This window comes from Oreochromis niloticus, linkage group LG15, assembly GCF_001858045.2.
Source record: "Oreochromis niloticus isolate F11D_XX linkage group LG15, O_niloticus_UMD_NMBU, whole genome shotgun sequence".
Classification (NCBI taxonomy): domain Eukaryota; kingdom Metazoa; phylum Chordata; class Actinopteri; order Cichliformes; family Cichlidae; genus Oreochromis; species Oreochromis niloticus.
Genome location: NC_031980.2, coordinates 19077854 through 19099841, shown reverse-complemented (window position 1 = coordinate 19099841; position 21988 = coordinate 19077854). Strand labels below are relative to the sequence as shown.

Here is a 21988-nt window from a genome sequence, read left to right as displayed (position 1 = left end):
AAGTTTTGTTAAGTTACATTATATTAAGTTCACTGTAAATAAATTGCTCACCTTGGAAATCTGAAATGCCTGCCTAGTCTGCTTCCCTACCACCTTCCTTGACGTTCGTGTCTGACTACTTCACAAAGATCATGAATAAGAAGTGATCAATTAACATCCATTTCAATTCTATTCAGTCTTATTTATATAGCACTAAATCGCAACAACAGTCACCTCAAGGTGCTTTATTTTGTAAGACAATGATTATTAGAGAGTTATCCCATCAGTCAGATAATTAACTTTGAGCAAGCACTCTGCCATGCTGAGAAAGAAATATCTATAACTACAAAAGTGACATTAAAAGCGGTCACACTGACCAAATAAGCTATTCTCACTCATTTGAAATAGACTTAAACTCTTGCACCGTAAACATGACAAAAGAAGTCATGTTTCCAGAAGTACATCTTATTTCCTGTTCCTAACCTCTTTTCCTTGACCTCGAGGTCACTGAGGTTGTTGAAACTACAAAAGATTTAGTACAAAACGGGCATCTTATGTCACCACATTGTGTTCTAACACTGCTGTTTTATAGAGGTATAAATAAACAAGAACAGCCTGTGAAAAATGTCCCTTCATCATAAAGGTTGGCATTTTTGGCTAAAACTTTGCCTCTGCCCTAAATCACTTCACTAAGGTAACTTGACACTTTTTTCAGAGAGAAACATGGATGAAGTTGTCGAAAAAAATGATGTCGCTCTTTCAAAGCTGTTGTAATTAGAAGGCAACTGTAGTAGTAATGGATATATTGTTTGCTTTGGCCTCCACCTGCTCTCTTCCCTTGGAACAGCCACATCTCATTCACATTAACCACAGGAGAGATTTCTGAAGGAGACCATATCCAGACCACATCGGGTGGTCCTCTCTAAAAAAAAGACACAGCGACAACACTTACTGATTCATCCCTTATTACGACAACCAGATTGAATAGAGTTCAGTCTGACAGAGCTGGATATTTAGCTCTATGACTCAGTGACCGTGGAGTTCTTTTTAAGGTCAGTCACAGACAGACACACAGACGTGTCTTCAGTTCTGCATGAAAATGATCAAAGTTGATGGTGCAGATCTGAGGGAAATGATGCTGTAGCCTTTACAAATGTTTTAAAAACTGTTACAGTTTGTGACTTTCAGCACCATGGACAGTCACACTAGTGTGTTTCAGTAACCAGCGACAGCTACATCATGTCCTATGTCTGTTCTGCATCAGTGGTTTTTGTTTATTGTGTTGTCATTGACTTTTTTTCAAACAGACAGTTATTTTTATGGAATATATAAACATTAAGCAAACAATGTTTTGTGCACATATAATGTGTGTTTGAATAGAAAATTAATTGTAGATTTTTTTTCACAAAACAATTAGAGCAAAATTGATCCAAAGTTGTCGTTCTTGTCTTTGTATGTAATGTCGTCTTTACTCCATAATCTTTTTATTGAGATTGGGACCAATTTTATTTACTTTACTGCTCAATATTCTCCAGGCTGCTTATCTTTCATTTTAAGGAGTCAATATTGTTCACGAGCTACAGGGTATTCACTGAGCAAAAAGTGATTCTGAGTTCCATTAGGGTGGTCAAAAAGCTCTCCCACCCTCTCAGTGGATGAGATTTGAAACTTTTTAAAGGATGAGAGAGATTTTTGATTAAAACAGTCATATGAGACTTCATCTTGGTAAACAAATTCTCATTTTGAAGTCCCCCCTCCAGTGTTCCTGGACAACTTCTTCATGATCTTCTCTGCACTGTTGATATTGTGTGTAAGGAAGAGGACACCCAAGTTCATACTTCAAGGCTCTCATTTGACTATCCAAATCATTGTGTGACAGAAGACTTGGGCTGATTAAAGTGATTTAACTTATGACGTGACAGTAAAAATATATTTTAGACATGCAGACATATTTTTTTTTCTGATCAGCTCTAATATAATACATGCAACAGGTTAAAAAAAAACTGCCTTTAAATGTTGTTGTTTAAGTTTAAAGCTCAGGATATCTTTCTGAGGCAGAGTGCAGAAAACATCTCGGAATAAAGGAGCAAATCATCGACTGCTGCGCCAAACACAATCCCAGTTCAGAGATTTTGTTTGTAGATTCTTTACTGAGAACTCACGAGTCACTAAAACAATGTCAGTTATGATACAAAGTTATGTCTCAGTTGGTAATTTTAAAACAGTCGCATAAATAAAAGCATGACCTTGAACATCATCAGGATATTTGCAATTATACAAAACCATCAGAAAGATTTCAAAGAAATAAAATACTATTCAAATACATATTAAAATCATTCTTCCTCTTCAGCCAAACTCCCTCTGCCACATGTGTTTTGAATTTTTTTAAAAAGCTTCAGGATGACGTCTTGATGCATGCTCTTCAGGATGACATTTTGCACGCATGTCCTTTGTTAGCTACATCATCTTTTTCGAACTATAGCTGCTACCCAAACACCCTCTGAAGCTTTGCTGCAGTGTTGCACAAGTGTCCAGAGTACTGTAATAATATAAAGTGAAAATGATTAGATTAAAATCTGCCCTAGACTCGGTCTACTGTAACACCAAACCGGTTTAAAGTGCACAAAGACAACTAAATAATCTTTTAGCTTAGAACAAGCAATAAAATTCTCAAAATCCAATAATATTCCCCATAAATAACAGTCACTACAGTATCAAAAACACTGGTCTACACAGGAGAGATACTATGCATGGTTTTATCTGAGTGTCCAGGAGAAATGTCTTAGCACTATTGTCCACAAACGGGGAAAATCATGTGTATGGTTGTGAAAATCAGTGTAACTGAATAATGAGCTCAGGAAGGGGGAAAGAGCGTCACTTTTGCCAACTCTGTACCAGATTCTGGCTCCCAGCCGTTCGTTAGCTCGCCATCCTTTTTAATCCCCAAAAAGGGTCACGTGGCCTGCATTAAATAAAAATGGCCAATACGAATTCACAGGAATAACGCCAAAATGTCAGCCAGTTTGACTCAATAACATTAAATTAATCTTGTTCCTGTGTACACAATAAATTCATAATTAAGTTCACTTTACTAACAAAACATTCATTCCATTTTTTTGGATCGGCAGTAGCCAAGCATCACAAACATCACATTAAAACGGGAAAAGCGATCGTTTGGAAATACGAACCTGCAACAGCTTGGTCACCTGGCATGCAATCTGATTGGCTGACCGTAGCCATATGATTAGGGTCATGAAACTAAGGCACGTATTAGTGATGTGTTTCATAGCAGGTAAAGTGTAGAAAATTACAAAACTCTAGTAAAGACAGACTTTACTTTGGGTTACACTACCATAAACCCTAGTCAGGAACACCATTTACACCAAATTAGACTTTTTTCATATTCTTATAGGCATAAAACAAAAACAACATAAAAACAACACAAAAACTGTCAGCAGTCACCTCGCAGCATGTGGGAGGCAGCTGACAAGTACTAAAAGACCAAGTATAGTGTCGAACTCCAGGTCTCGAGGGCCGGTGTCCTGCAGGTTTTAGATCTCACCCTGGGTCAACACACCTGAATCAAATGATTAGTTCATTCCCAGGGCTCTGGAGAACTTCAAGACATTTTGAGGGGGTAATTAGCCATTGAAATCAGCTGTATTGGATCAAGGACACATCTAAAACCTGCAGGACGCCGGCCCTCGAGGCCTGGAGTTCGACACCTGTGGGCTAAAGCAAAAACACAGTCTTTTGAGGGAATGAAAGAAGATGTGTTTGGCCTTGAGGCTATTCTGACACTATGAATGTTCGATAAAAAGCACTTAAGCATGAAAAAAAAGTTGTTATACGAATATGTGTGAATGTTGTACATGTTGCATAAAGTGCCTTGAGTGCTCAGGTAGAGTAGAAAAGCACTATATAAAAACCAGTTCAGTTACCATAGTTAGGATTGCACCAGGAAACCTAAGGGAGGGTGTCTTAGTTACACTGCAGTATGCCTAGGCTGCTGGGGACTTCCCATGATGCACTGAGTCTGATTTGTCTCACTTCTTTTCACTCACCGTGTGTTTATACAAACGTTGCATTTAATCACTAGTTATTATTAATCTGTTGCTCTCTTCCACCACGTGTCTTTTCTCCATGTCTTCCTCCCCTCAGATGCAGATGGCTGCCCATCCCTGAGCCTGGTTCTACTAGAGCAGGGGTGGGCACCGAGGGCCGGTGTCCCTGCAGGTTTTCCATGTGTCCTTGAACCAACACAGCTGATTTAAATGGCTAAATTATCTCCTCAACACGTCCTGATGTTCTCCAGAGGCCTGGTAACGAACTAATCATGTGATTCAGGTGTGTTGACCCAAGGTGAGATCTAAAACCTGCAGGGACACCGGCCCTTGGGGCCTGGAATTGCCCACCCCTGTACTAGAGGTTTCTAGAGGTTTCTTCCTGTTAAAAGGGAGTTTTCAGTCCCCACTGTTGCCACGTGTTTCCTCATAGGGAGTCATCTGATTGTTAGGAGTTTCTTACAATTGTTGTAAGGTCTTTAGCCAAAAGTGGCTAAAGATAGGTCTTAAGGAGACTGTTGTTATGACTTGGGCTATGTCCACACGTACCCGGGTATTTTTGAAAACGCAGATTTTTCTATGCGTTTGCACCTTTCGTCCACACGTAAACGCCGTTTTCGGTCACTGAAAACGGAGATTTCTAAAAACTCCGGCCAGGGTGGATATTTTCTAAAACTCCGTTTTTGCATTTACGTGTGGACGAGAAAAACGGAGAAAACGCAACGTCAAAGGTGTGCGCCTTTTTTGACGTCACAGTGTGCGCCACGTTGTTGTTTCGGTGAAATGAATTTCTACAATACTGTTACTGTTAATTGTCCTCTGTAGTGTTTAAATGCTTACATATACACACACAGTAACTGTCCCTCCACACATACGACTCGGTTCTGCTTCTATGCCCCAGCTTTGTTTACTATTTCCCGCCGAGGCTTCTAGACTTCTGATTGGCCAACATTTCTACACGGTTAGGAATATATCGCCACCTGCTGCTTTGGCATGTTCCTAGCAGCGTTTTCCTTCATTTCTGCCTTTACGTGTGGACGGGATTATTTTTTAAAACGAAAACGCAAAATCTCCGTTTTCAAAAATACCCGTGTACGTGTGGACATAGCCTTGGATTTATTCATTTATATAAATAAACCTGAATTGAACTAAATTGATTATACAACAAACTATGTGCTACTTGGACCTTTATGATCATATTTTTTAGACTTTGACAGTGGAAAGAATAGTATTCCAGACATAGAGTTGGATGTCTCGAGACCGGTCTTGGTCTCGAGACCACTTTTACGTGGTCTTGGTCTCGACGGACTTTTGTCTTGGTCTCGGTCTTGGTCTTGATGGACTTTTGTCTTGGTCTTGTCTTGGTCTCGACGGACTTTTGTCTTGTCTCGGTCTTGGTCTCGCTGTTTCGGTCTTCCATTCTCAAATCGACATAGTGTTCGGGAGATTTGGAGTCAACCATCAGCGGAGCGGGGGGGTGGCTTACTGGGCTTAAGCCCGGGTCATTTTTTCAGAAGCATGGGGCACCGTCGTAAATTCCCCCTAATTTTGGTATGATCCGAGCTCAGGCACTAGGCGACTGAGCACAGCATGCATGTGAGCGAGGAGAAGCTGCTGCCTGCGAGTTTGCTGCAGACAGAGGACAGCTTAAGTTTGACCAGGTACCAAAGCAAATCATTCGTACTGAACTAATAATGTAAATATGACAGTGTATCACAAAAGATTGATATCAAACTGATCAGTTGGTTGCGTTACTTGCTCTTCAAGTGAATCAACAAATGGATAAATAAAAAGCCGAACAACAATGCTGATTTTTTAGAGAGTCTTAGCCTACATTTCATATTTTCAGTTGTTACCCTCCACGGCTAAACAAACTCTCTAAATCGGTTTCAATTGTGTACTGATGAACACAACAATGGACATAAGAAGCTTCTTTCAAAGAAAAAACTCAGGTAGATGTTATTTTATATATTATGCTTTGTATGTTGTTCAGTATATCTATGCAAAACAAGAGAAATTTCAATACACAGCAGTATATTCACAGATGAAACCAGATATTTACATACACTTTAGGGAGAAAACATAAAAACTATTTTTTACTGTTAAACATTAATTTAGAGTAAACTTTTGTTTTAGATAAATAAATGTTGAAATATCTTTTGAATTAGTTTAATGACAGAAAAAAGAGAGACAGAGCTGTCTATTTTTATCCCTTTCATCAAATTTAGGAGAACATATACACTAAGTTTATTGTTAATTAATAAGAAAACTCCAGACGATTCCATTCTGAGCTTAAGAAGCTTCTGATAGGTTAGTAGAGTCCATGTGAGTAAATTGGTGGCACACCTGTGGATGCATATAAGGCAAAACACAGAGCCTGTTTCTGTGACATGTGAAAATCAAGAGATGTCAACCAAAACACCAGGAACAGAATTGTGGAGCTCCAGAAGTGTGGCTCAATTTTGAATACAATTTGGTGCCATTTGCAATTAAGAAATACATATAGTTTTTCTCTTTACTCTTAAAGTTAACAAATATGTTTTTTATATTTATCAATCTAAAAAAATAAACATTTAGTCTGATTTGATGTTACATTTAAAAAAGTGTTTGTGTTTTTATCTGAAGAGTATGTAAATATCTGGTTTCAACTGTATATTTGATGATGTTGGTGTTTGGCTTGATTGTCAGCACAAAGAGGGAGAGAGAGGAGCAGAGAGGGAGAGAGAGAGGAGAATGAGGGCAGAACAGAGGTGGAACAAGAGCAGGTGAGACACACATGTCAGTCAAATGGTTGTTTGGCAAAACTCATCAGAACATGTATCTAGTACCTGTTTCTTTTTAGATACCATTTGTTACTTTTCAAATTCTATATTTATTAAGTTATGCAGGCTTGTTTGCACAACAAGGCTAAATAATTATATAAACTTTTCAGAATCTAAATAGCGTACTTTGGTAGAATTAAAAAAATAAGTGTAGTGCAGGTCTATGATGATTTTCAGTGCTACTATCATCTAGTTCTGATTCTGGTTCCATCTTGGTTAAGTCCTAAGTAGTCCTGATTTTGAACTGTTGTAGTCCTGTTTTAATTCTGGATTAGTTCTGGGTCTGGTTGAATTGGGGTTTAGTCCCTGTGTTTTGATACAGGCCCGACTTTGTTCTGCCTTGCTGCTTAATTAAAAAACTAGTTTAAGGTGTCCTGCATATGTGATATTTATTTTTTTTCCTATATGAAGTCATTCTTTTTTGAACAAAACTCAAAACAGAGCCTAATAATCTTTCAGTCATTTCTACCCTCACTTAATTTCCTTTCGCTGCTCAGCTCTCACACAGTGGCTCAGTTATGCTCCAATCCCTCCATATTGTTGCCAATCACATGCGAGGATATAGGATAATATCATTATGTGAAAAACAGAGAGGGTGAGAGACGCGACAGTCAAGTGGAGCGTGCGTCTGTCCTCTCAGTAAGTGAGTGAGACAGTAGACAGCGGTGAGGAGGGCTGTGCGAAAGCAAAAACACATAAATATGCCTGACACCCGTAAACGAAGCAGCATCTGGCTGCAGTTTAAAGACTTTTTTTGTCTCGGTCTTGGTTTTGGTCTTGGTCTCGTCTCGACTCGGTCTCGGTCTTGGTCTCGTCTCAACTTGGTCTTGGTCTTGGTCTTGTCTTGGTCTCGATGCCCTCTGGTCTTGGTCTTTGTCTTGGTCTTGATACCCTCTGGTCTTGGTCTTGTCTTGGTCTCGGATTAGGCGGTCTTGACTACAAGTCTATCCAGACATAAGCTGTAATGAGGGACATTTGCAAGTATTTTTTAGGGCTAATTCTAAGGGTAATAACATATAAAAAAGACCAAGTGCTAAATTTGATGTCAGTGTAGCTTTAGGTGGAATGACACTGAGCACTTCTTCAGTGAATGTATCTAAGATGCAAATCACCACAGTTCAGAGAAGTAGGAAAAAAATTCAAATACATAGTAAAATATTTCTTCCTGCCCAGTCAAACTCTGTCTGCTCCACATGCCAAAAGACAAGTCACTGAGAAAGTTTAAACCCAATGCTATCCCCCCCAAAATCCTTACCAAACTCTTCAAACTTCAAGGTGTTTTGTGTGGGCAACATAGTTTATGTGTCAAAAAATAATCCTGCCTAAATAATCATCCTTCCTCTTTTTAAGTTAAAAAAACTGAAGAATGAAATCTTATGCGATGAATTTTTGAAGCCGCTTTGCATTGGACTACCATTTCTTATGGCAGTTATTTTGATTTTTTTAATGCAGTTTCACATTATGTCAATATTAGCTTTTCAACAAAAATCTAACATTGAATATTATTACATTATTTTCAGTAACACAAAATATTCAGTTGTCTCCAAAAAAAACCCAAATAATGTGTCTTCCTACAAAGTCCGCACAAGATCCACGTGTAAACCAGTTAGGGATGTGTCTGAAAATAATTAAAATACACCCATATACCGAGTTTTAGTGTGGAATCTACACAGAGTTTACAACTGGACAGTTGTGTGTCTCAATGGTACCAGCATCTTTGGCATAATCTGGCATCCTGGGGTTACAAATGTGTCCTCTAGACTTTGTATTTGCCATCACTCTAATACTGTGTAATACTGAAGTTCCACCTCTGCCCCAAATAAACAAATCACATCAGTCAATTTCTTTTTTTTAATGACAGTGAAGTTTAAAACAAACTTTTTTTAATCCAGGCAAATCTAAGCAAGCAAAAATTTTGCCTAGATTTGCCTGGACTAATAAAAGAAAGATGTGCACACTCACACAGAGACCACAGAGCAGCATCATGATGGAGAGGATCTGGCTGGGTATCTTCTATCTCTTTGGTATGTTAAACATTTTTAATATGTATGCAGTGGAACACTGAGAAATCATATATTTTATGAAATTCATGTCTTTTCCTTCAGGGTGGCACATCTCCACCTGCCTCTCCTTTCAGTACCACTTTGTTGCTGATTACAAGACTTGGACTGATGCTCAGACCTACTGCAGACAGACGTACACAGACCTGGTCACCATTCAAAATGCTGAAGAAATGAATCAACTTATCAAAACAGTTTCATCTGCTAGCTTGACAACTCAATATGTCTGGATTGGTCTGTACAGTGAAATTGACTGGATGTGGTCAAACGGGTACACAGGGACTGGGGCTGACTATAAGAGCTGGTCATCCACCGAGCCAAATTTTTACGATGAAAATGAATTCTGTGTAGTGATTGAACAAGGTGGATTATGGTACAATTATTTTTGCTCAAGTGAGAATCCATTTATCTGTTACAATGGTGAGTACTGAACAATGAATATCTTTTCAATGGATATTAATAATACAGCGTAGGACTCGTGCTTAGTGATTTTCCCTTTTTGCAACCGCAGGAACACAGCTGAATCCTGAGTTTATTTTTGTAAATCAAAAAATGAATTTGTCTGATGCTCAGAGCTACTGCAGGGAGAACTACATCGACCTAGCCACTGTGACCAGCAGCAGTGAGAACCAGGTGGTCCAGAGCTTTGTGCCCAATAACGACTGGGCGTGGATCGGTCTATTTAGAAATCCAAATTTCTTTTGGTCTGATGGAAGCAGCTTCATCTACAGCAACTTTGGTGGCGGCGAAAACCAAATTGGTTCAATGAAAGTCATTTGTGGCTTTGCATCTTTGTCGAATTCAGGAAAATGGAAGTTTTGGTCTTGTAACTCAGTGTTACCATTTGTCTGTTACAGCAACTCTCCTGGTGAGTGCTCACTAAAGCCTTTTGTGCAATTTTTGCAAGAATGTTATATTGTAAAATATTTCTACTTATCAGTGGAAAGTGATAACAGAACAGATACTAGATCTTAAATTTTGTTTCTGGTCTCTTTCTTTATGTGAGCACCCCTGCAAACCCAGGTGTTGAAGCTGAGGATAAACATGCAAACTTCTCTGGAACTGAACCTCACTGTGCAAGAGGACCTCCTGAAAATGGTAAGCTACTCGGATTTGCTGGATGCAAAACTCTTGGATGCAAATGTTTTACAAAGTGAAAAAATATATTAAACTCACAGGTATACTGTAATTATGTAAACATAAAAATTCAATTTACCATAACTCTTGTCCAGTTGCGCTGACATTTTCAGTTTTCTAAACCTGTTCTTATTTTTTTCTTTTTTTTTTTTTTAATTTACATAAACCCCAGTTCCGGTACAGACTGAAGGAGAAAGGAGTGAATGGAGTTACTCTGAAGCTCTCTGATGGGGAAGTCTATCAGAAGGAGGGTAATGTTCTCTAATGAAGAAATTAAGAGCTTTAAATTGAAATGAAAATTTATTTCTCTTTGATACCATTGTTTTGTTTTTGTTTATTCTACAGAGCACCTAACCATAACCCAGAATATGTCCTGCAAACCAATATGCTGACTTCAATATATTATAAAATGTCAGTATGTTGCTCAGCATTCGTGTACTTTGTGTGTGCTTGCTTTGACATAATCACTGTTTTTGCCATTTAGTCACACGCAAAATAGTGTGTCCTTTCAGAGGCTGGTGTGTGTTTGCCTACAACCTTTGATACTAAATCAATGTGATGGTCACTTTTTTTATTGTATATTAGTTAGCACCCAGCTGATGTGTGTTTGTGGTGTTTGTGTAACTTGTTTTTGTCTTAGACGATTTTTTTCATGACCTAATACTCTATACTGTTTTTAGTTTTTACATCTTTAACTTATGTTTAAGGATAAATATACTTTTAAAACACAGCAAAAGTGAACTGATACAATAAAAATATTGCTAACTTAAAAAAAAATATTTAAATTGTTTATCATCTTGACTGATAAGTGATATGCACCACTGCATAAGTCACACATGAAACACATTGAGGTTTAACAATAGTACAGACTCATTGCAGTCATTCATGTTGAGTTCTTAGCATTTAGGGATTTTTCCGTTTTGCTTTTAGGAGGTTCTTGTGTTGGACTGAGAGTGATTTATCCATGTGTGCCTTAGGCAGTCACTGAGTTCATTAATATTATTATGTGAAATGTTTTTTAAAAAAAAGAGAACTGTCGTCACAATAAAATGTATAAAACAAATTGTTCTGGCTGTGATTTTGTTCCCAGGATATAGGCTGACCCGTCCTGTCTAGGATTAAAATTAATTTAGTCAATTTTAACATTCACGTAATCACATTGAGCACTGATGCAAATAGTATAAAACTCAACTGAGGACTACGGACAATGAGAAATGACAGTGTTAACCTGAGTTAATAAAAATGCAATTTGTAAATGGGGATGATTTTATTTATTAAGGAAATATGTTATCTAAACCTACCTATGTGAAAAAGTAATTGCCTCCTAATTCTAATAACTGATTTTGCCACCTTTGGCAGAAAGAACAAGATCATGTGTTTGTAATAACTGGCAATCAGTCTTTCACAGTCTGGAGGAATTTTGAGTCACTCTTCTTTGCTGAATATCGTTTAATTCAACCACATCGGAAAGTTTTTGAGTATGCACAGACTGTTGAAAGTGGCCACGAAAGACTACATGTATAAAGGCTAATTCACACCATGGAACCCTGCTCTTAAAAACTGACATAGATGTTACTCTGTGTGTGTAGCTGGATTTAACTAATAAGTGCTTAAAGTTTTTAGAACATGTTTCAGTCCATCTTGTTTCAGTACAGAACATGACATAACCGGGTTTTTAGTTGAATGGGTGCAGTCAATAGACTTACATTAGTTCAGGGGTCCCCAATCCCAGTCCGCGAGGGCCGGTGTCCCTGCAGGTTTTAGGTCTCACCCTGGGTCAACACACCTGAATCACATGATTAGTTCATTACCAGGCCTCTGGAGAACTTCAGGACATGTTGAGAAGGTAATTTATCCATTTAAATCAGCTGTGATGGATCAAGGACACATCTAAATCCTGCAGGGACACCGGCCCTCGTGGACTGGGATTGGGGACCCCTACATTAGTTTATGTTAGCTAACTAGCAACAAAATCAGTAACTCAGTGGACACAAAAACTAGAAATAAATTTTACAGTCCACTTTCACTGTCTATTTCTTTAGCGGTAATTGTCTCTTCCATGTTTGGCTAGCTGCACTGAAACAGAAAAATCCACCTGTTAGCTGTAATGTTTGGGTTTGTTAGGCACTTCATGAATGAGAACACTGTTGATGAGAGTGTTTGAGTCAGGTGACAGATGGTTCACTAGACTGAAAAGCTGGAGTCAGACATGGCTCAATCAGTTGTTGCACATCCAAACACTTTACAACGTAACAGGTTACTACTACATGCGCATCACAGCACAAACATAACTATGTTTATTACTGAAGCCTGATTCGTAATCCTATCAGCATGTCTGCACAGAAAGTAGGCTGATGTGCGTGACAACCCCCCCCTCCAAAAGAAAAAAAAAAAAGGTTCAGAGGAAGAGATGCCACACTTTTTGGGTGCCTTTTTTTTTTTACTCACATCCTTTCACTGACTGGATTACTTCATATTAAAAGTGAGAAAATGCGCGGCCCAAATGTAAGTGAAGGCGTCTAAGATGGAGATTTTCTTTCCTGCGGACATGCTGAGTGATTCCAGGATTTCCGATCGTGCTTCGGTTATAAACATAGTTATGTTTGTGCTGTGATGCACATGTAGTACCCTGTTATGTTCTAAATTGTTTGGATGTGCTTGGGAAAAGTGAGATTATTTTATTACATGAAACAGTGCTGATCACATCTTGTGAACATCTGCTTTGCCAGCTGATTGTGTGGCTTTGTGCACCCGGCCAGGCAAGGAAAATCTAAAGTATCAAACTCCAGCCTGTCAATATGGTAACTCAAACGGGCTGTCCTCCAAACTCTTCTCATTTATCAAGTGCTTTACAGACAAAAACATCATGGCTAACAGGTGGATTTTCAGTGCAGAGTTAATGGTTCTGTTATTAGTTAGCTAACATAAACTAATGTGTGTCTATTAGCAGCAACTAACCAACCGACCCAGTTGGCTCACATTCTGTACTGACAGATGATGCCGCTAAATATATTCTAAAAACTTTATTACCTAATAACCTTATTAGCTAAAAACGTATTTTTTTAAATGTAGTTACATAGACATTGTTACATTGATGTTGGTTTTTGAGAGCAGGGCTCCATGGTGTAAATTAGCCTTTATACTGTACATGCAATGTTTCACATCCACTTTAAAACCATGCTAAAGGATCTCAATGTAATTTAAGTCCTGACTTTGACTAGGCCACTTGCCATTTTCTCTTCTCTTCTCTTATGAAATGCTGGTTTTGGTTCAGATATAATAGCACTCAAACCTTCTTGTCAGCCCAAAGAATAATTTCCCCAAAGTCTTGATGATCATCAAGATATTTTTAGGCAAATTTGACACAAGCCTTAGGTTTTTAAGTTAACAGGTCCAAGCTTCTACACCACCAGAAGTCTTTTTGCAACCACAGGTATCACCTGATTCGTCATGTTCCCCCACAACAGTTGAATACAGTGGCCATGAAGGACATCTCCCTTCAGATTAATTACTTTTTATATATATGTTTAGCTAAAGACCAGGCATCTACTGTCATGATCATGTGGAGTGGAGTGTCATTATGTTGTTGTTGTTGGTGATGTGTGTGGCTGAGCTGAAAAGCTGCAGCTGCAAGTTCTGTGAACAACAACTGTAAATAAAAGGGAGTGAATAAAAGTATGCTGAAAAGCATAAAAATTCCGTCGGGTCTGCCACGGTTCATTTACAGACACATGCCTTGACACTGGGGTGGAGGAAAAGCAGACACCGATGCACTTGAGGGGAAGCATGGGAACAGAAGAGGGAGGCAAACACATACACAACTAAGACGGGGAGTGAGGAACGTGGAGAGAGAGAGAGCACACGACAGGTCACAAATGCAACACAGGGATGAGACAAAAACAAAGATTACTCAACAATACTTGATATTAGACAAAACAACTCCATAATCTCCAGACAGATGATAAGAGCCTGATAAAAAAAAAAAACATCATCACCCAGCTCGCCCCTGCGGGCGGTTTATCCTTCAAGCTCGGGTCCTCTACCAGAGGCCTGGGAGCTTGAGGGTCCTGCACAGTATCTTAGCCGTTCCCAGGACTGCGCTCTTCTGGACAGAGATCTCCGATGTTGTTCCCGGGATCTGCTGGAGCCACTCGCCTAGCTTGGGAGTCACCGCAACTAGTGCTCCGATTACCACGGGGACCACCGTTACCTTCACCCTCCACATCCTCTCGAGCTCTTCTCTGAGCCCTTGGTATTTCTCCAGCTTCTCGTGTTCCTTCTTTCTGATGTTGCATTAAGAACCGCTACGTCTATCACTACGGCCGTCTTCTTCTGTTTGTCTACCACCACTATGTCTGGTTGGTTAGCCACCACCATTTTGTCCGTCTGTATCTGGAAGTCCCACAGGATCTTAGCTCGGTCAACTGTGATGATATCACCCCCCTGACATTTGGAAGAATTTCACTGCTCTCACAGCTAGAGACTGACGAGGTACAAGGTACGAGGTACAACATAAATGCTACCCGCCAGGTCACCGAGAGGAATCGACCCCCACCCAAGGTACCCAATCTCAGGTGGGGAGCCAGGACGCCAGGTCAGGGGGTGATGATATCACCCCCCTGACCTGGCGGGTAGCATTTATGTTGTACCTCGTCAATCTCTAGCATTTGTGTTGTACCTCGTACCTTGTTAAATTCCATTTCAGAATAATTTATATAGTAACAAATCGCAACAACAGCCACCTCAAAGTGGTAAATGGTAAATGTTATGCAACACTAGACAGGAAAAACTCCCTTTTAGTTGGAAGAAACGTACAGCAGAAGTGGGCTCTAGGAGCCGCAGCTACCTGCTTCTAGCAGCTGGGCATTGAGGGGGAAGAGAAAACAAAAAGTGTATGTAGGAGAAAAAAGGAGAGTATTTATTTCTAAATTATATCCAAAGTATAACTTTATATAAACTATATCCACTAACCTAGAAGCATTACTTTAAGCTTTGTGGTGTACTAATTATCACTCACACAGTCTTTCGTTTTAGCTAAATCTGTGCTACTTGGACCATTATGATTCTATTTTTTGGTCCTTCACTGTTCTTGGTATGTAGAAGTAATGCTGGTCATCTGTAACATCTATTTTATAACTACATAAATTTTAAGAATGTTAACATATAAAAATCAAATACTAAATCTGATATTAATCTAGCATTACATGCAAATAGGCTGAGCACCTCTTCAGTTAAAGTTTCTAAAATGCAAGTCATGATACCACACAGTTCAGAGAAGACCCAATTTAAATGCATAGTAAAATATTTCTTCCTGCCCAGTCAAATTGGATCTGAATTTCCTGAATAAAAGATGAGTCATGGAGACAGTTTAAACCTAATGCTCCAGTCCTTTATGGGCATCAGTTTAGCGTGTTAAAACAAAAAAGTTTAAATCAAACTCTTACTGCAAGTGTGTGGTGTAGGAAATGTACTTTACAGGTCAAGAACAGAGTCATTAAATATGTCCTAAATAGTCCATTCTACCCCTAACTACCTCTGTTTTGTACTGAAACACATTAGTTTATCATTAAAGGTACATAAGTAAATTAATATGAGCTCATTTAATAGAGAAGAATACTTGATAATCTAATGTATGTGACTAGAGACCAGCCAAATACAAGACAGAGGAGATAAGGTATTTGCATGTTATGAAGGGACATTTAAATTTGTCTCTACAGCTTTACATTCAAAAGCCTCGTCTCTTAAACTGAACTCAGGACTCTTAACAAAGGAAAACATGCATAAACATCCTCATTTATTACTGTTAGCAGATTAGAAAAATGACTCTCATCTCCAGACAGTTACCAAGAACCAGCTAAACAACATCAACAGTTGGTTATAAGCTAACATTATGGCTGTATATTATATTATGTTTAGTACTATGTTATGTGCAGTATATTAAGCTAGTAACATTATAACAGTAGCAAACTGCAGCTAACAGCGGCAAAAACAGCAGCAATTGCTAACAGAAGTACAGAATATCCTGAAAAACTCACCTCAATATTGCTGACATCAACTTGTATTCTTGGATTCCTTTCACTAAGGTTTGCAGCCTCTTTCAGAGTAAATAAAAGTTGACACTTCTCACTCAGCACTGACAGCAGATTAAAACAGTGGACTGATGTTCTTCACAGGACGGAAAAACTCCAGAGCTGAATCATCTACAGTTATTATGGGGTCCAGTCTAAATTTATTAAAGACTAAAATTGTTTGTCCTACATGAGCCACTGTGGCCAGGATTATGCAGCTGAATTGGGAGGGGTAGGAATACAGATTTCAGTTTACTGCAATCTGCAATATCCCGATCAATGCATAGTTTATAACCAGATGTTTTTTAGCCATGTTTGTCAGCTGTCCGAAGACGGGAGGGTCGTGTGTCAGATCTGCTCAGAAGAAGTAATTCCTACAATATTGGGAATAAATAATTATGTTTATGCACCTTTTTGTATGTTAGAGCCCTGACTTCAGTTCAGGAGATGAAGCTTGCAGTGAGGAGGATGAGAATGACATGAAAATGAGGGAGGAGAGAGAACAATGGTAGAGGATGATTAAATAAATGAGAACGAGGTGATGAAAATACTAATTTACATTTGTTAAAAGGTCGTTAATAGGTTCAAAGAGCTATATTTGATTTTTAATTAAAACTAAAGCATGTATGTGGCCAGTCTCTAGTCACATACATAAAACAATGCAACAAAGTGTTGGAAGTTGTAATCAAACACTAATCAATCATTTTTTTTTTCTGGTTAAGTAGTTTATTTGACTTTGTGCAGAGGTGATAAAGAACAGACTTCCTTTCAGTAAGTACATATACCTGTTTTAAAAATAATCCAGATAAAGTTGAAGTACTGACGCAACTTTTTTACTCAAAGTACAGGCTCGGAAATGTACTCAAAAAAAGGAGCTTCTTGAAGGATCACTTTGTTGCTATACTGTCTTTACACTTGACAGTATAAAATTTGAATTCAGTGATTAATCTAATTATCAGCTTAAATGCAAATTCATCTCTGCTACACTTGATGTAACCTAACTTTGAGTATAAGCAGCAGAGCCACTGTGCACCAGTCCAGCACACTGAATTCACAAAAGTACTGAAAACTAACCTGTTTATCCTGGAAACTACCCAGAATTTTGATACAACATTTGAATAACACAAAGTTAGTATGCCTTAGTTTGCACGATGTTTCTAAAAAAAAAAAAAGTCAATCCCTTCATGCTTCCTCCGCTTCTGTAGCTCTAGCATGATTCTGAAGTGCCATAACCACGATTTATGGACACCTGCACTGCTGCAGTGCTTGAAAGTACAGATATTCGTTTAAAAATGTAGGGAGTAAAAGTAAAAAGTTTTCACAGAGACAAATACTCAAGTAAAGTACAGATACCTGGAAGTTATTAGTTTTAGTTTTTGCAAATTGTAAATGATCCTTTTTCATGTTGTATATGCTTGTATATAAAGAAAATGTTCTGGTATTTTTTTATTGGATTGTTATTAATATTCAAATGTATGTCTCATATACAGAGGACTGAGGGGCTGAAATCCATTTCCTCCTTTTTTTAAATGACAATGAAGTTTAAAACACAGACGTCGCTGTTGAATTTCCCTAGATTTGCTTAGACTGACAAATAAAGATGTGTACACTGACACAGAGACCACAGAGCAGCGTTACGATGGAGAGGATCTGGCTGGGTGCCTTGTATCTCTCTGGTATGTTAATTATTTATTATATACAGTATGATGGGATATTTCTGTGGAATACTTAGACATCCAACAACATCATTTACTTTATGAAACATATGTCTTTCTTCTCAGGGTGGCACATCTCCACCTGCCTCTCCCGTCAGTACCACTTTGTTGCTGATGCAAAGAATTGGACTGAAGCTCAGACCTACTGCAGGCAGACATACACAGACCTGGCTACTATTCAAAATGCTGAAGAGTTGAATGAATTCATCAGGAGTGTTTTATCTGCTGGTTACAATAATGATGTCTGGATTGGTCTGTACAGTGAAATTGACTGGATGTGGTCAAATGGGTACACAGGGATTGGGGCTGACTATAAAAGCTGGATGTCTGGTCAACCAAATTTTAGAGATGCAAGTCAATTCTGTGTGTTGACTGAAATTAGTGGATGGGATGATTATTTTTGCACGCTTGAAAATCAATTTATCTGTTACAATGGTGAGTACAGAGCAATTCATATTTTTTCAATGAAGGTCATATTATAATTTAGGGGTCATTGATTGTAATTTACTGTTTTTACAACTCTAACTGCAGGGACACAGATGAATCCTGAATTTGTTCTTGTAAATCAAATAATGAATTGGTTTAGTGCTCAGAAGTACTGCAGGAAGAACTACACCGACCTAGCAACTGTGATCAGTGACAGTGACAACCAGAAAGTCCAGAGCCTGGTGCAGAATGGAATCTCAGCATGGATCGGTCTGTTCAGACATACAAATTTTTTTTGGTCTGATGGAAGCAGCTTCATCTACAAAAACTTTGATTATGGGGCAAACTCAGCTGACTCAAAAGTCATTTGTGGCTATGCAGAATTAGGGAATTCAGGAAAATGGAAGTTTCAAACTTGTGATGCAGCATTACCATTTGTCTGTTACAACGACCCTCCTGGTGAGTGCTTCAATAAAAAAAGGGAGAAAAATGCTTTTGGTACAGTTTTGCCAAAATGTAACATGGCAAAAGATTTCCACACTGGACGGGTCCCTTGTTTTACCAGAGCTATCTTATTTTTTGTCTCTGATCTCTTTATGTGAGTAGGCCTACAAATGCAGATATGGAAGCTGAAGATAAATCTGGACCCTTCTCTGGAGCTGAATAACCTGACTGTGAAAGAAGACCTCCTGGAAATGGTAAGTCCCATGAATTTCCTTTATGCAAAAGTATGACAGAGTAAAACAATAAATTACACTGAGTTTCTTTGCAAAATCGTGTGGACTGCTTACATTAGATGTTTGGCCCCACTTGGATAACAAGCGCAACATATTGCTTAACTGATAATCTAGATGGTCCAATAGAAAATAAACAGTACTGCATCTTGTCAACAAATAATGCAAATTAGTATTATTGTCAATATTACTTATAATATAATTCTAGTTCGTTTGTATTTTATTTATTACTTTTTTTTTATATTACTTTCCTCAAAAAAACCTACATGACTGAATTGAAGTCATGTCATTATTCAGAAAGATTTCTGTAACAGGGAGTAACAGGCAATTCTGGACAACACCTTATTTTAAAAACTTTAACCATAATGAAACATAAATAAAAACATATATATTGAAAATATAACTCAGACTATTACAAGTAAAGCTACTCCAATAAAAAATGTCATTTTTTAACAGAAACTAAACAGAGATGATTGGACACATGTCATTTTAGGTTAGGAAACTATAACGATACACAGAAAATTATGTCATTATTTGTTATATAATTTATGTTATTTATTATTTATAAATCATCTTCAATACCTATGATGAATCATACAAGTCTGGCGATGTTTTGATATGCTGGCATTTGAGATATAATCAAACTATGAAACCCTATGAAATCCAACTATGTTAGATTTATTACTTTAGCATCTCAAGCTGCCAGTTGAAATGGGATCTACTGCAGGAAACACTGAGAAAATTCGATAAGCTATTGGATCAAGTTGACCTGATGTTTTCAGTTTTCTCAGTGTTTTCTTATTGTTTTATTTTTCTGTTTACGTCTGTCCCAGCTGCAGAATAGACTGAAGGAGAAAGGACTAAGTGGAATTGCACTGAAGTGGAGAGAGCAGTCTGATGGGAAAGTCTTCCATGAGGAGGGTAAAGCTATCTAAAGAAATCAATAAGAGATTTTAAATTAATTGCAAATTTATTTTCTCTGTAATGCAATTTTTTGGGGATTTTGTTTTCTACACAGATCTAACCTGAACCCAGAGTACATCCTGTAAACCATCATGTTGACTTAAATATAGTATAAGATACTATAAGAAGTTTGTTGCTCAGTATTTGTATACCTTGTGTGTGATTGCTGTGTGATCACTGCTCATTGTATGATGGTGTGATGGTCACTGTTTAATTGTATAGTAGTTAGCGAATTTTTGTGCATGCATTCTTAGATGAATATTGTTTGATAACAAAATATTATATACTAATTTCAATGTTTAAGTCTTTAATGTATAAATAGCCGATATGTAATTTTTTTAAGGATGAAAATCTATCTCGTATCTCTGACAGACCGACCTTTACCCCACATGTTTTGCCATTCCCAACATCCCCTGGATGTTACTATGGAACACACAGGATAAGTGAACTGAAAGGACAATAAATAAACACTGATGAATGAAACACTGTGAGTCTAACAATAGTACAAACTAATTCACAATGAGGGGTTTTAGCATTTGGGACTTCTTTTTTCCTTTTGTGATATTTCTATGGCTGACAGTGAGGGCTTTGTCCATGTGTGCTGCAGAGGTTTTTCCTTATCAGTATTACTGTTTGATGTGTTTTAATAAAAGAGAATTGTCCCTTCCAGTACCTGAAGCTCAGTAAAGCGCCACAACCAAACGCATCTGTTCTCTGATTAGATTGTTAAATTTGTGATTGACATGACATTGACCAATCAGCTGAAAGGAAAAAAAATTGGGTCAAATTTATACTCACAAGTTGAAACTCACATACAAGCCAGGAAACTTGAGCACATAGTTTTACACATAGTTTTTTGCTTTGTATCTGTAACCAGACCTTAACAAAAAATTGTAACTTGTGTAAATATTTTTACACACACAAATTCTCATCTGTAGATACACAAACATAGAATTTTCAGATATCTTGGTTTACAAGGTTACAAAACTCAGTTCACAACTACGCAGTCTGATTTACAAGTACAAAATATTTATGACCACAGTTTGAGCCAATAATGTTTGCTCCTCCCCCCTTTGTGTTTTGATCTTGTACTGTCATGTGACTCAGCAGTGCTAGGCAAACAAGCAAGAAAGCATGTTCAGCTAGCCAGACCTGCCCAGCATCACCAAATGGTAGCACAACATCAGAGAATATCCAGGTCGATAAAGGTGATAAATAGTAGTATTTTAGTCATCTTCAGCTTTACTTTATGTATTACATTTAGCTCACTGAAACATGTTAATTAGATGAAAACATTTACTGGAATTGATACAAATATACCAAATATAATATGGCTTGACTGAATGTAATTAATTGTTTGTGTTAACTGTGAAAAGGATACTGTATGATTACTATATTTTAACTACAACTAGATGTGGTACAGATTTAATCATTTTATTATTTCTGTCCTGGGTTTTAACTAATTAGTAATCCAAGGAAAATCTCCAATTCACTTAAGGCTCATGATAATTCATTCAGATTAAGCAATTTGATGATATATCCACCTTAATTATTAAAAAGTATTGCTATTGTATCATTATTGGCAATGCTAACTGTGTATTTACTTAGTATCCGATCAATCCTAAATCTTACGGTATCACACACAAGTAGTTGTCAGCAAATCAAAGGGTATTGAGCCTCAGCTTCTCCTGTCCGTGTGTGGAAGCTTCAGTGGGCAAAATACTGAACCCTGAGTTCAACTTAATGTTAGCCAATAACCAGTTGTTGTTGCTATTTAGCCTGCTCATTTATAAGCTGTCTGGAGATTGGAGGCTTGACAATATAAGGAATAAATAAGCATGTTAATCCAAGTTTTGTGAATAAGAGCCCTGACTTTAGTTCAGGATATGGGGCTTAGGTCAGGAGGAACAGGATGACATGGAAATGACGGAGGAGTGAGAACCGTGATGGAGGAGGAGGATGAAAAAGAGGTGATGACAATTTGCACGTAAAAATGTTAAATAGTGAGCTTTATGTGAGT

General features: G+C 37.9%; 2 protein-coding genes and 1 long non-coding RNA gene across 7 annotated transcripts; 2 read left to right on the top strand and 1 right to left on the bottom strand.

Moving 5' to 3' along the window:
- Positions 1-2075: 2075 nt before the first annotated feature.
- Positions 2076-3484, bottom strand: LOC102078010 (uncharacterized). The gene is made up of 3 exons (XR_270322.4): positions 3168-3484; positions 2875-2941; positions 2076-2518 (listed from the first exon to the last, which is right to left on the bottom strand). It is a non-coding gene; the product is annotated as an uncharacterized LOC102078010 (long non-coding RNA).
- A 2138-nt stretch (positions 3485-5622) lies between these two features.
- Positions 5623-11109, top strand: LOC102077903 (macrophage mannose receptor 1). 4 transcript variants are annotated; one of them, XM_013270636.2, is made up of 6 exons: positions 5623-5704; positions 8971-9345; positions 9437-9793; positions 9932-10023; positions 10235-10313; positions 10408-11109. In XM_013270636.2, the coding sequence occupies exons 2-6, from the start codon at positions 9099-9101 to the stop codon at positions 10452-10454; spliced, it is 822 nt and encodes a 273-aa protein (XP_013126090.1). In that variant the 5' UTR covers positions 5623-5704; positions 8971-9098; the 3' UTR covers positions 10455-11109. The 4 variants fall into 4 exon arrangements, with proteins under 4 accessions (XP_013126090.1, XP_019211824.1, XP_019211823.1 ...); XM_019356278.1 differs by lacking the exon at positions 5623-5704 and adding an exon at positions 6770-6808; XM_005478660.4 differs by lacking the exon at positions 5623-5704 and adding an exon at positions 7831-8889.
- Positions 11110-17704: 6595 nt separating this feature from the next.
- On the top strand, positions 17705-20615 carry LOC112842351 (macrophage mannose receptor 1-like). 2 transcript variants are annotated; one of them, XM_025898633.1, is made up of 6 exons: positions 17705-17806; positions 17912-18280; positions 18377-18730; positions 18878-18969; positions 19839-19926; positions 20024-20615. In XM_025898633.1, the coding sequence occupies exons 1-6, from the start codon at positions 17731-17733 to the stop codon at positions 20032-20034; spliced, it is 990 nt and encodes a 329-aa protein (XP_025754418.1). In that variant the 5' UTR covers positions 17705-17730; the 3' UTR covers positions 20035-20615. The 2 variants fall into 2 exon arrangements, with proteins under 2 accessions (XP_025754418.1, XP_025754417.1); XM_025898632.1 differs by having other exon boundaries at positions 19839-20615.
- Positions 20616-21988: the final 1373 nt, after the last annotated feature.